The sequence below is a fragment of the Magallana gigas genome, chromosome 6, assembly GCF_963853765.1.
Source record: "Magallana gigas chromosome 6, xbMagGiga1.1, whole genome shotgun sequence".
Lineage (NCBI taxonomy): Eukaryota > Metazoa > Mollusca > Bivalvia > Ostreida > Ostreidae > Magallana > Magallana gigas.
Genome location: NC_088858.1, coordinates 49,412,869 through 49,428,323, shown reverse-complemented (window position 1 = coordinate 49,428,323; position 15,455 = coordinate 49,412,869). Strand labels below are relative to the sequence as shown.

The 15,455-nt window shown below is 31.8% G+C and overlaps 1 protein-coding gene across 1 annotated transcript; it reads left to right on the top strand.

Annotated features, from left to right (window-relative positions):
* Positions 1 to 2,385: 2,385 nt before the first annotated feature.
* LOC105322067 (uncharacterized) lies at positions 2,386 to 14,056 on the top strand. Its single transcript, XM_034467382.2, has 8 exons — positions 2,386 to 2,621; positions 2,944 to 3,058; positions 3,649 to 3,762; positions 9,981 to 10,070; positions 10,352 to 10,894; positions 11,048 to 11,305; positions 12,316 to 12,427; positions 13,312 to 14,056. Exons 2-8 carry the CDS (start codon positions 2,953 to 2,955, stop codon positions 13,976 to 13,978), a joined length of 1,890 nt encoding a protein of 629 aa, XP_034323273.2. The 5' UTR covers positions 2,386 to 2,621; positions 2,944 to 2,952; the 3' UTR covers positions 13,979 to 14,056.
* Positions 14,057 to 15,455: the final 1,399 nt, after the last annotated feature.

Below are 15,455 nucleotides of genomic sequence, written 5' to 3'. Positions count from 1 at the left end.
TTTAGGAAATTCTTGCGTTGCTAATGCTGGGAATGATGAAAAAATTTGGATATCCTGGACAGATGTATTCAACTTGAATTTTGAAATGGAGCCTACTTTTGTAGTTTACATTGGATCTGACGTGGGCTTTAGTATATCTTTAACATTTCAAAACAAGTTCCACTAATTATTGCAAATTAACTGCAAAATATGCCACAGGAACTGAGTCAACCTAACGAGAGTTAATCACTGTCAAAGATCTATGATAATATTGAACATTCTGTTGAAGTTTGTATGCCAATATCATTTTATTTTCATCAGTTTTCAGCAAATACCTTGTTTTTGATTTTTGAAACGTCGATAAATCAATTAAAATCATTTTCTTTAATTGATCGTGTTAGAATATTCCATTGGTTTCTTTTTGGTAAAGATCAAGATATCCGTTGCGCTAATAGGCAGATTTTTTTGTGAAAATCGAACAAATACCAACGATAATAAAGTGTTGTAAAAACATATTGAGTTTTTTTTTAAACATTACAAGAACAAGTTGAAGGTTGTTGTATCCGGTGGAGACATATACCCGAAAAGTAGAAAGGTTTGACTGGTAGTGACACAGTGTCGGTAAATTTAATTTGACTAACTGTTGTTACAAGTTTCAACTTGTTTTAAGTTGTAATGCGGTTATTGTAAAAGTATTTGTACCAGACCTAAGAAATCGGATTACGACGAAATGATGAATTTTAAGTTGTAGAAAAAAATGTAAAAATTGGTAAGGATCTTAGAAGAACAATTTTTAAGACTAAGCAACAATTTCAAATCACACTTTACGATTGTAAAGGGTCTAGAACTTCGTAAATAATTGCTTAACAAAGGAACCATATAACAAGAATTTATACACATTATCGGATATTAACGGTCCTAAAATATGTGCATAAAGGCTGTAAAAATCTTTTTAGTTTTTTCGTTTATGAGGAAACAATAATGACCAGTTTCTATAAAAAATAATTGGAGAGAACATGTAAATTCGTGCTTTCCAAACGTATACCAAAGACAATAATTGAAGACATTCATGTTTTCCGCTTGTTTTAAAGTAGGTGTTTATTATATAGGAGCGATGTGACGCATTAAGATGATGCCCTGTAAGTCGACAAGTGCGCCGGGTCAGTGAACGAATGCAAGTTTATCAAGTTAGAAGTAATAATCGAATGATGTTATTTTATGAATACTTATTTTTCTAATCAAGACCCTATTTATTTTTCTTGTCACTAGATTTTATCTTTAAGATACGTCATAGAAATAAATACAATGTATAAGTCTTTTTCTTATTATCGTTTAAATTGCCCAATCTTGAAATTGGGTGCATGCTCGTGATTTTCTTATCAGTTGCAATTGATTACATTGTGATTTATGTTACTGATTGAACAATCCGGGAAAGCTTTGCAGAAATTTTAATCCTGCCATAGTATACTTTAACAAAAGGCTGTATTTTGTTAGATTAACAGTAGGTGGTTAAATTAGTTACAACGTTTATCAGTTTTAAATATTTTGTAGAGTGTTCTGATATTTGACAAAGATGAAAACCAGAGGATGTTTGCTATTTCTTCAGTTGCTAATATTTTTGAATATGCACTTGTGTGTCAAAGGTAAGAATAGGGATATGATTTATATAAAAAAAATATGTTTGGTTTTCACGATGTTTTCATTAAACACTACACGATTGAAAAAGAAATAGATTGTATTTCATTATTTTCCTGAAGAGCATTGTAGATTCTTATTTAAATGCGAGAAACTATTATCATCCTCATTAAATCGCGCGAAACTATGATGAAATATCAACTTATGCGATTTAATATTCAAGCGATTGATACAAAACAGTTAAATCGCGAAGTTAAGTGCTGGTGTGTAAAAAGGAATCTACACTAAATGAACTCGAATATAAGGTTTTCTGTTTCCGTACAAAATATGCTAGTCATTTAGGAAGGGTCTATTCTATATAGCGCGCAAATGAATTATAGTACTTAAGCCGTTTATTTCTCTTGAAATTCCAATGATTTTGTCGGTCCTGTTTAATAACAATAAAAGATCAAAGTGTAGGGATTCAAATTTTCATGTTGATGAAATGTAAATTAATTCGTGAAAATATGTAAATTTTATACGTGACTGTTATAGGAGTTATTTAAAAAATTTCGAAAATAATGACACATTTTAAATCATTTTTCATTTTTTAAAAATGTTATTGAAGTATTCAAAAATAGGATAAAATGGAACAAAAGTTTTTGATTCTAACTATTAACATGTAAGTGATGTCATCAAACTATTTCTTTTTATTATTTCTTTTTTATAAAGTTATAAGAATAAATAACACTTTTATGATAAAAAAAATACTTTGGGGTTGAAGATCGGAGAACCTTAAGTAGATTTTTGTACAAACATCCATAAAGCTCTATTTCATAATCAGAAAGGGATTTATATCTAAACATTCCTTTCATTTAGCAGAAAATAATCTCTTTTTGCCGAAAGAAAAGGCAGAATCATTTCTACAAGATCGGTCAGGACGAGTCAAACGGGACATCGATGAAGAATGCAGGGAAACAGACGGTTGTTGGATCGAAGAAATTCTAGAGTACGGAGTCACTGACGTGGTAACTATCCTATTTAAATATGTTTTATTAAGAGTCCTTTCTAATTTCTTGGAGGATTGGATTTCTTGCGTGTGCGACTTGAAAGGTGACGGGAAAACCTAAGGTTTAATTAACGGGAAAATCAACTTTTAAAAATGTATTCAAACTCCAAACCTGAACGATCGAATCTATACCCATTTAGCTAAATAAATAGACATAGAAGTTTCTGGATATAAGTTTCCCATTGCGTTTTAATCGTGTCGTAAGAAATAAAAATTACGTGGATAAAGGACCTGTAACAGGTCAAAATTATTTATTGAGGAAATTTAATTTAATTTTGTAGTGCGGTTGGATGAAAAGAAGGTTGTGCTGGCAGCTTAACTGTGCGGCTGGGTTTGCATGCATCACTACAACTTTGAATTGTGTTAATTTGGACTTTTACAAAGTAGAATGTCAAGGTACAGCTATCTTTTTACATTACTTTTTTGTATTTGAAATGTAAGTTCAACGGATATGTAGGGTGCTGGGTTTTAAAATGACCGTTTTGAAGAAAAATGTCACCTTTTATTAGAAAATCAAATATATTACAACTTATTACTTTACATAAGATATATTATATTCTCATAACAATGTTAATTGAAAGTTAGGATTAAATGTGACCAGTGCAAAATAATACAATATATACTGTAAACGTACTATATTTAGCGTGAGCGATATTTGGCGGAAATAGATTTTTCAGCAAGTTGTGGATTTGATTTAGCGCATTTCTGAAAGTACCTATTTATCTACTTATGTATTTTAAATTTGGCAATGTACTTACATGTAATTTAGCTGACACCGTTTTCCGCAAAAAACGGCAAATAGAATTCACAGCCAAATGTTATACGTTTACATTTTGCATGATGATTTAGCAGTCTTAAAGTTTACATGTGACAATCCGAGTAAAATTGAGCTTGTTAATTTCAGACCGTTACTAATTTATACAGTACTAACTGACATTTATTCACACAGAACTGTTTTTGGCATATATCTATTACGAATCTTACAGATATTGACGAGTGCGCCAGCAATCCGTGTCAAAATGGCGGTACATGTTCGAACCTCGTCAACAGATTTTCCTGTTCCTGCCCTGAACACGTCCATGGAACGGTTTGTGAACTCGGTAACCATAAAAACAAAGATTTAGGACTGTCGTGGTGTCTTATTTTATTTCTTAATTAAGGTTTTCCGCTCTCAGCGGAAAACCTTACTATTATTCTGAAAATTTTTCAAAATTCTTATTATTTTTTTTTTCTTCTAGACGCCAACTTTGATCCTTAATATCTCGCTCGTTTGTTCACCGATTGTTTTGAAATTTTCAGGACTGATAACATGCCGCGTGATGTTGTCGTTGCATATTTTAGTTGAGGAAAATTTCTATCTGGTTTTGAGTTAATCCCCTTTTAGTAAAATTTAACGACTTCTTTTGTCCAGGGGGTTTAGCTTTAACGATGACTGGCAGAGTCTCAAAGATGGGCTGGTTTGGAAGCTAATACATTGAATTTGTGCGAGATATATTTTATTTATTATTTAAATGCAAATAAAAGGGGTGGTATAGATGTTCAAACAAAGGTAAGAAAATCGCGTATTTTCCGTGTTAGTTTTCTACCTGATAAAAATTTGTTATAGCATGTATTTTAAAAGTTCTTGGTCTTACCCAGACCTTTCATTCGGTATACCGAAAAAGGGGCTGGCCCTTATAATTAGGGAGTTAGAGGCGTCCAAAGTTTCTTGTCAATAACTTAAAAAGGAATAAACATTTCTAATGCATTATTGAAGCAAAGTTGTAAAGAAATTTATTTTGAATCTTTCTATAGTATTCAATTTAATGTTTTCGTAATTTATAGTCAGTATTTGCAGAAAGAATTGTTGTCAGTTCGGTCCATTTTTGTGGGGGTGCGCACGTTTATGAGGTTATGAAAGGGCTTCTTGTAATGCACGAACTGATACATGTAGCGCGCAAAAATAATTCCACATAAAATTCCCAAATGTTTTTATACATATGTACATTTTCATTTCATATAGATAAACCTCGTTGATCTTATTTTTGTTGTTTGTTTCATAACTGTGCCCCTGTCTATATTTAGATGCATTACGAGACTCAGGTAACCGATCGAAAGGAGAGTCGCTAGCTGTATTCAGGCCGTAGCCTAGACGACAGTGCATGTGCTTATAGAGCTGGACGTACACGATTAACGCCCCGCTGTGTTACTGTAACAGAGACATTTTGAATTGTTTCAGTACTGGGAGATGTTTTAATAAAATGGTTCCGATGCATGGTAATTAAACTCAACTTTTCTACAATACGTATACACGGCCATCATATAAAGCACAATGTGTATTACTGACATGACAAATGTACGCTGGCAATTTAAACGAACGCGGGATTGCTCCCGATAGAACAATTCTTTTAAAGCAAAAAAAAAATACTGATTTGCGATGGATATAATATAATTATCATCGTAGAGATGATTTTAAAAAGTGAACTTAATATTCGTATACGATAATACTCGAATCCAAAGCCGCTAGTTTTAAGTTACGGTTATTAGGGATATTAATTATGACTTGCCCCACGTTTCAGGTTTTTTTACTTGCAAAACATCTACAAACGAAAATACCAAACAACCTTCAGTAGCAACTTATAAATTATTTATTCCATACACAATTCTAAAGAGGTAATTAAATAAATTTTATAAATGCTTTATACTTGTATTCGCTATCTTCCATGGAAAAAAGTGGCTTGGAAAAAATGTTGTTCAATGTTCATCAAATCGAAAATAATTAACAAACTGTATATTGATAGATTGACATATCGACAAACATTCAGACCCGTAATGTGTTTTCTTACAAGTTCTATAAAACGTAGACTCAATGACTGAATTCTTTACCGTTTTCCGTCTGGGTTATTTTGAATCACGTGTGTACGTTATGTGTAGCCATATAGATGAACACTTTAAGTGTTTAATTTTTAACAGAAATTGTGTACATGCAGAGCAATGCAATGCTAGGACAATAAAATTCCAACAATGTATATGGTGATGCCGGTCAGACTGATACTGGTTCTGCTTGTTCTACAAATAGCGAATGTAAGACGAAGTATTTGGGTGTTATATTTTAAACAAATATAAGTATTGCTTTCTTAAAAGCTTGCATTACTCAACAAAGTATTTTATTGGAATCATTCTTAGTTACCTTAGCTGCATATATGTACCGCTCGGTCTGTATCCCGGAAAAATTGACTACCATCCGAAATTTTTCACACAAGGTCTACAGACTTGCAGCTAACATTACCTTTAAAAATACATTTTAGAATTTGCCGCTGTTTATAAATTCACTAAAAAGACGCGCAGATTCAAGTGGTAATATGTCGTTTGATATGGGATTTATGACGTCTATTTATATTGTTTTCATTAAAATTATTGCATTATTTCAAGCTTGTGGGTGGAATGAAATCAGTTTCACATGTTATATGACATTAAGATGTCCTCTCCCCACTTTTTCTCGAAGCAACTATTTTTATAAAATTTACATTAAAAAATTGAATTATCATGGAGTTGCCCCCCCCCCCCATTTTGGTAGCATGTAAAAAAAATGGTATGAAAATCATGAAATTATGAGTGAAATTTTGAAAATTTTAGAAAAATAAAAAAAAAAAAAATTTTTTTGCTTGTCAAGATTTGTTGGATGAGTTTGCCCCCCCCCCCCCACTTTCAAAAACGATGCTCCGTGCTTGGAAATTACTCATTTCTTTATACCCCTCTTTAATAAACAAAACAAACTAACAAACATAACCGATCCAGATAAATATAATTAAATGTATCAAAAATAAACTTAAAAAACAAACTACACATTCATCCTTCACCCACAATATTGCCTTTTCGATATTTGTCATCGTTGTAGACCCGTGTAACAATCGGTTAAGTAGGTGCTTGCACGACAAAGAACCCCTTGCTGATCTACATTTTCATTAACGCATACAAAGAAAAAATTTATTTTGATTTATTTTTGAATTTCTTTTGATGTAAAAAAAAAGAGAAGAAATTGGTTCTCAGTCTCTCTTTATGCCTGTTTGTTAGCGGTAAATCAAAGTTCATTTTGAATATCCTTTTGTAATTTAAAAAATACGATGTAAATTTTTTTCATGCAATATTTCGGATAAAGCAATGAAGAGTTGTTTTTTGAAATTTTATTAGACCATAAAATTGTAAAATTCTAACATTGAAAATTGTGCCCGATTTCTTTCTTTTTTTTAAGGTAAAACTTTTTTGATTTAAAAAATGATTCTTTGAGACAAACAAATTGACATAATCAATAAGAGTTTGACAATCTCTAACTGCAGGTCTGTAGCTTTTAGTCAGAAACAGAATCGGATGGACGACCTAGGACACAGATCGTCTATCCGAATTTCTTGAAAATTGCCTTTTTTTTTTGACGCGGACGCAATACTCACCGAGACTAAATGGTTCGTATCTTAAGTTTTAAGTTTTAACTGCTTTGAAAGGTAATATTGGTTTTCTGATAATTATGAACATGAATAATTAAATAAAAATGGTTAAAATTACCGGCATCGGTCTTCTCCGTGCGCGGATCTAGAAGGGGAAGTGTTCCAGACCCCCCCCCCCCCCAGCAAAATTTCTTTTAATTACGTGTACATTATAAACTTACCAAATATGCCTCGGACATCCCTTGGCAAACTCAAATAACTTTCTGACTTTTTAACCCCCACCCCGGAAAATTTTTCTGATTCGCGCATGTTCCCCCTCCTCGAAATACAAAATTATTCCTCAAAACCCCTTGTAAAATTTCCAGGATCTCCGCATATATACTAAGAGATTCATTGGCGCTTGCGTTCGATAAAAATGCGTGTAAAACGTTTGCCAATGGTCTTTTTACCTTCGTACCGGGCATAACCACAGTCCCTTTCTGTGAATAAAATGCGGCGAATCAAACTAGAGACAACGTGTTAAGATCCATATTTGCTTATAAACATGTAGTATCATCGTGCAAAATGCACTGTTCAATTATAATTTTTTTTTACTTTACTTGTAAAATTCAACATCTGTTTCGTAAAATTTTCTCAGTTTATTTCTTATATAGTTACTTTTTTTAATTAGTGATTGACACTTTTCAGACTTTATATGTGATTTCAAAGAGACAGAGTGTCATGTCTCAAGGACTGTTAATCTCTTAAAACAACATTGTGCAATTATCAGATTTTCATTTCTTGGACATCATAGACTCATTGAGTTTATTTAATTATTTTATATCTGTGAACCTTTCACTCAGCTAACTTATATCATTACCTTTCAATTGCAATTTATACTCATTGTTAAGATTCTTATAAATAGTTATGTACAATTGTCAATGCGCAGTCTGGAATACAGCGGCCAGCCCCGGCCACGTCCGACTATCCCAGAGTCTTGAGTCCGGAGGCCACTTCTGGCCATATCCGACTTGTTTGTAACATGTCTGTCTGTTAAATTGTTATAATGTTGCCATCGTTGAGTCTCGTCCAATAATGTGGAATCCTGCATCAATTGCCTGTTTATTTCTCTGGAACTGTATACTGGTGGACCTTCGGGAATACGGCAAACATACCCTTCGTTTTAGCTTACGGCCCACAGCGCGCCCCAACCTTTTACCTTATACACTTTACGCCAACATTCCCTCACCCGGTTCGTACTGCACACGACCGATGCAGATCCAGACGAATTCTCTATCACCGTAAAATCTACGCGGTCACAGAAATATAATACTTTGTTTCTCAGTGTTTACACATCTAATATTGTACTATGGCCAGCTATCAATTTTTTGTAATACGTCACAAGTATGACGCAGCTTCGACGGAAAACCTAATCGTTGCTTGCAACGAGCTCGTCTCTAGTTTTTCAAACCGCTATTGTTTTTATTTAATCACCTCTTAGAGTATTTGATCTCTTTATATTTACATTTACTTGCTTTTCTCCTATTGAATTACAGTAATTGATTTGAGTGATAGTCATGCATAACACAGAAGATCCAATAAAACCAGAGGTGTGTCAACATAGCAAGCCCTCGCGAGCGCCCGCCAAAATTCCCTATACCTGCAACACAAAGTTAGGCGAACGCTCGCGAGCGCTCTCTAGATCTTCTGCACACACCTCTGGAACGTCTGAATCGATTTCCTTCAGTATTTTTTCGATGAACTTGTCTCATCGCGACTTCAAACCGGATCATGACCTGATATTATACCTACGCTAAGAAATATCTCATTTATGTTAATATTTGTTTTCAGATAAATAAATTCAACTAAGTAAGTTATATTCCTCGGTTAGATGACTAAAAATTAAAATCGTGTTATCAATAATATAGTCTTTTGCACTGTTTTGCCAGCATACTTTGGCTGTTCAAACGTTTATTGCCTATTACCAGAGACATAAATAATGTTATTTGTGTCTCTGCTATTACTCGTATAATGAGGCAGATATTTTGAAAAATAAATCATAATTGCATAGAGGAAATACATGTAAAAAAGTAAATATGACTACTAGATCATTATTTGTTTTAAAGATGTGTGTGCAAAACAATTTTCATAACGCGTTGGCGCATTGCAGTTATCAGACCATATCTTTCAAAAATAATGATTCAATGCTTAATTAAAAGTAAAAGTATGATTTATCATTAGTGAAATCATTTATAAATTACAGACATAAAACAGACATACAAACTATGTATTTTGTTTGAACCTTACTCCCTAATATAGTAAAAATATCGAATGTTATTTCACTATTAAATCCTTTTATAAATACTTTTTTGTGTTAAGATCAAGTTTCAATAATGATACTGAACTCAATTTGACAACTCATGATCAGACCCTGAGTAAACAAATTTCTAAAGTATCATTGGTTTTGTCGTGTGTAAACCGTATCATTATGAATTGAAAAATTGACTTACATAAAGGTAACCATATGAAGAATTTCTTCACACAGCTAAGTAAAAGTTAGTTTTTGTAAATTATCAATTTTCCTAGGTAAATTTGTTTGAAAATATAGTATCTTAACACCGATTTGACACCAATTCAAAATGTACCCTTTTTTTGATTAAGTTTATAATGTTTTGATTTTGTTAAATTGTTGTACAAGTTGATAATGTATAAAAACCCTCCAAAATATTCAAAATTTAGTTTTTAAACTGAATCCCCCCCCCCCCCCCAAAGAAGAAATCTTAAAAATATTATTTATGATATATTTGTATCTAGTATTATTTCATATAACAATTGCAATAAACCTGATAGAATCGGAACCTTTCTTTGAAGTTTAGAGGAATATGAATTCAGGAACATTAATTCTTCTTTTAATTCAGAAAACTCAAAGCTTACACTATCTCCACTTTTTCCAACCTGTTCATGCAAAGAGGCAAATTGTGTCATAGGCTCAATCCTTGGACAACAGAGTAAGTATAATAAAACATAAATAAATCTGTTTTTGTTTGGAACATTATATATTATATTGTACCACTTCAAAAACTTAAAGTATATCGTAGTTTAGTTTTCAACTTGTGTTTTTTTTAATTGTTCAAAGATTATGTCTGTTTCAAAACTAAATAGATCATGTTATAATTAGCGATGTTGTTAAGGAATTAAGCGAAGTTGTTTGAAGTTTATTATGATTAAAGAAGAAAAACTTTCAAAACACCACTTATCTTATTTCTTGTCATTTATCATCTGTTAACAGTGTGTACGAAGGTTGACATCCTTTTCTTGATTGACGACTCCAGCAGTGTATCAAGTTCGGGATTCACGTACGCTAAAAGTGTTGCAGCCAAATTGGTGGATTGTCTTACGATAGGACATGATGACTTGAGAGTTGGAATGATGACGTTTGGTTCAACTGTTTCGACCATATTTGATTTTAACAAATTAAATGACAAAAACCAGATGAAGTTTAAAATTATTGGAACGCCTTTTCGAGGCGAAATAAGAACTTTTATGCATCTTCCTCTGCTTAAAGCTATACATATATTAAATTCAAACCCATCAGATCGACTCGATATCGTGATCGTTTTATCTGATGGAAAATCATATAGTAATATTATGCATATATCAAATACCCTTCATTCAGCTACTTATACTTTTGCAATGGGAATCGGAACCGATTTAGATATATCAAATCTTCAGACGATTGCTGGAAATCCTCTTAGAGACTACTACGTATCATCAAACGATTACAATGATCTTCATAGGAAAGTTTCTAGACTGATCAATGGACTTTGTACCGGTAAGGATTTATTAGATTGCATTTGTTCAATAAAAGGAACATAAATTTACTTTAAATACATTTAGATATTGCACTTTTTTTAAAATTAGAAATTGCCTACGTTAGCTATTTCTTTGTCATAATTGTTAAATATCTACACACACATGTTCACAGGATACAAATTTCCGGAAATACTTACCTGCGAAACAATTATCAAAAACAGTTTGGGAGAGAATACACACTATCAACGCAACGATTCCTCGCTCTGTCTTAATCATATGGATTTTTACGGAAATATACAGCCAGAATTTATCTTCATTAACATTACCATAGATGGTGCTAATAAAGGATCCAAACCTAACCTGTCCTATACCGATTTTAAATTTGGTATTATAGCCGGTCATATTGAACTACTTAAAAGAATGACATCAGGTACATGGGTTTGTTAGCGTATTGTGATAGAATATTGTATTTTATATATTGTATACTTAAGTATAATACACTTTTCCGCCATTTGCAATGTGAAATGAAAATTCGCCTACCCATATAATATAAACCTTATAGGTGTAATATAACATTTTAGTACACCTCATTCTGGCAATGTTGCCTGCAATATAAAATCCATTTCATTAAACATCGGCTAGTATAACGTAGAGATCGGTATTCTTTGTTTAAATCCAATGCCCGAATGGTCAAATGATTAAATCGATATCAATTTCGTATATTTACATTTGCAAATATGTTCCCCTAGATGAACCTATGGAATAACGAAAACGTTCAATTCTGTGTGAACTTTTTAATGACGTCACAATGATTACTACAGGAGATTATCTTTTGATCTTCGTATTAATGTAAAAAAAAACATGGTTTTGAAGGATGTGTCTTTTTTAAAACGTAAATGTAAAGTTATAAACAGCATTGTCAAAACGTTCACCGGGATATGAACTTGGTTGGTTTCGTGATCAAATCCTGTGAAGCCCAAATAAACAGCAAGTTAAAAGTGTTAGCCGGGATATGAACTTGGTTGGTTTCGTGATCAAATTCTGTGAAGCCCAAATAAACAGAAAATTCAAAGTGTTCACCGGGATGGTCTCTTGATTAAATTCTGTGAAGCCCTAAACACAAACTCCTGGTGCAAATTTACAGGAAAGTTTATAAATTTTCAAAGTAGGCCTAATTGACACCGATCGATTTGTTGACAACAATTACTAATTGTTCTTCAAAAAGATGTTTTGAACTGTTTCTTTGACATTTTCTAGAAGTATATGAGTTGAAAATCATGACAAGGCATTTTTGAATTATACCACATTCAATATTAACCATCGGTCGATGTATAATGGCCCGAGAGACGTTAGACAGAAGGCTAATATAAAACATGCCATGTAATAATGCGTTTACATTACCATATTAAACCATAATTTGCATTATTTCTTAATTGATAGGTGAAGATATACCACTAGGTATACATTCAATAAACAGATCCAGTGATTACCAGCATTTGGTTTCAAAATTTGTCTACCTGACGAATAGTCTCAAGTTTCATAATGGTGAAAGGTAATACCTGAAACACTTAAAGTTCAATGAAAATATTCCATTTAGTAATATTTCGATGAGTAAAGAAGCTGTTATATTGTGTATATAGAACTTTTGGAATTCTCTGTTAACAGATTTTTTAAAGAAAAGTTTAACCATACACGAACATTTGGAATTTACATTATTAAAAAATCTAAGAATCAAATTATTTTTTGATTGATTGAATATTTCCAAACTAGTGTGTTCCTACATGCAGTACGCTCGATAGATGAAAACTGTATTTGTCATGGGGTCATTAATCCTTGTACATAATTAAAAGAAAATAATATTTATTGTGCTTATAATAGCTGTACTCGTAGGAAGGCGACCTTAAGTGAAAAGATTTATAATTTTTTTCAATATACAGTTTTGCAACAGTCACATTGTGATGGCATACTATTTATATTTTAAAATATATGTGCAAAACATTATAAAAAAAGTGTTAAAACTCTTGCGAACTGTCAATCCATACTCAGCTAATCTAGCAATTCTAAACATACATGTAGGCACAATTTAGCACATCATAATGTGTGAAAATAAACACTAAAATACACAATCACGTGACAAAACACATGATCTGTTAATGGTTAACAATAAATGATTAGCTGATAAAATAAATGGATGAATAAATGAGTTAATGCATGATTTACTAAGTTTTAAAATATTACCAGTTATAGTCCTGTGACATATAAAACAATTAAATCATTTTGCTTACCGAATAAATAATGTTTTCAAATTGTCCTTTTTCATTTCAATAATTTTAAATTTTAGACTAGTAAATAGATGGTAACAAGAGAATGATTATTCTTTGTATACCGTGACATTGGTTTTATCCTACTTTAATATGAATTGATTTTCTTTTCTAGGCTTTGTTTGAAATATGAAGCGTATGCTGGTGGATACATAAAACCTGAGACCAAAATATATCATTATGGAACCACAGCAGCCCAAAAAAACCTTTGTTATTTCTATGACGACCAGGCTCCACTTCATTGTTCAGACATAGGGACCTGCAGTTTTGCTCCACTTCAACTTTCTGTCGATATAACAAATACTTCTACTATATTTGTTTCATTTCCAGGTTGGGAAGATGTGGATTTTGCTGGAACAGCTTCAATATTTGCTTCAGGAATAAGTCATTTTAAAATCAATCTTTGTGAAATGGAATATAACAATGGTATCTTAAATATGAAACACACCTGTAAAACATCCAAAACATGTTGCCACACCTGTAGCAGTGTTGTAATAGATCTGCCTCAAACATATGAATCTGTACTATATAGTGTTGTATTAGAGGTGGTTGATGTTGCTTTAAACTCAAAGCAGACTCAACTGTTCGTTTTTTATAATTCGTCATCGAAAAATCAGCAAAATAAAATTTGGTGGGCAACATCAGCATCTGCAAAGACAACTCTTTTTTGGAAATATAATTACATCAAAATCAGTTTTCATTGGGCAAACTCATTTCTTTGTGAAATGTGCACACCTTGGATAATTCATTTCACTTTGTTTCTTATATGTTGCCTTATTTGAATTTCGAGAACATTCCTCAAATCAAAAATGTATGGCTATCTTCATGATGTAATTTCTTGTACATTCAATTGACGACTTTCTCTTCTTAAAATTTCTATTACAAACTTGCTAGGATTGAGTGTGTTTTCTGTTTTTGTAGTTTTTGTTTTATGAATTGAAAGTTAAAGTTTTGGTTTTCACAAATTAAGATCAGAATACAGTTTTATATTGGATGTTTATGTAATTGGTTATTAGAGCTTAACATTAGAACAATTTCATTTAATTAAAATGTTCAGTTGTGCTTTTCAACAGAAATCCAATGTTTTTGGCTTAACTTACGTCTCTAGCAATGAAACAATCATCCGGGTTTTTTGTGGGTTTTTTTGTTTGTTATATTTTACGTTTTTTAAATAATGCATATGTTTTTATAAAAAGATTTTAGGGCACAATGCTGATAAAAGCAATTTGCTAAACGTCAGTTTTCCAAAATTAAATTTGTTATTAATCTTGATTTTAAAGCTTATATTGTGTTTATTGCGTTTATGACTCGTTTGGTTGAAAAGATAGGACATGTGCGCTGAAGAATATGTGCGATGTTTTGTGAAAGAAATTACAATTTATGTCGAATAGAAAAGGATTAAGTTCAGAAGGTAATGTTTCCTTACCAACTGATGGTATCTTGCAATTTAATCCAAATATTATATAAACATTATTAATCATTAGTAATAGACATACATCACAAAATAAGTTTTCTGTGTAATTTTGTTTTAACAAAAAACCTTTAAAAAAGTTGTTCATTACTTTTTCTGGTTTAAAAAAGAGGTAGGTTGTCCGATACACTCTCTTATGATATATCTTCCAAGTCTGGTAGATAAAATTAGAAATCTCAAAATGGCATGAAAATACACAATAATAGAGCAAAAACTATTTTAAACAGTAGCAATGGAAATTCAATACAAAACTATGTCTTTAAATTTCTTTAATTAGTATAAGAAATGTGCAAAAATAATGGTTTCTATATTGGACAGAAAACGGCTTTATTGAATAAAACAAAAAGGGACTGCTTTTATGTAAGTAATACTTATTTTTATTTGAATCACTATTTCATGCTTTAGACCTACCTTGTAAACACCAAACGAAAGTCATTGTCCGTAATACAAATTTTTAAAATCCATCTTAATTTGTTTTAGATAATTGATTTGTTTGTAAACATTTTAATCTAAACCAACCTTTTGGTATATACAGGGTAATCTCCTTGCTTAAACGATTTTCTCCATTGAACTGAAAATAACATACTAAATAACAAGGATGGAGTGTAAGCATCGAGTGGCTAATTCGTTCATATCGAAAGTTTCTATTAGAGCAAGTATTTGAATTTTAAAAATCAAAATAATTCTAACAAAATGGCAAGTATACTGGCACTGTACCAGTTATCGGCTAAAATTTAACTTTTTCTTTTCGTAATTCCTTATTTAATGATATTTTTGGACAAAAATTG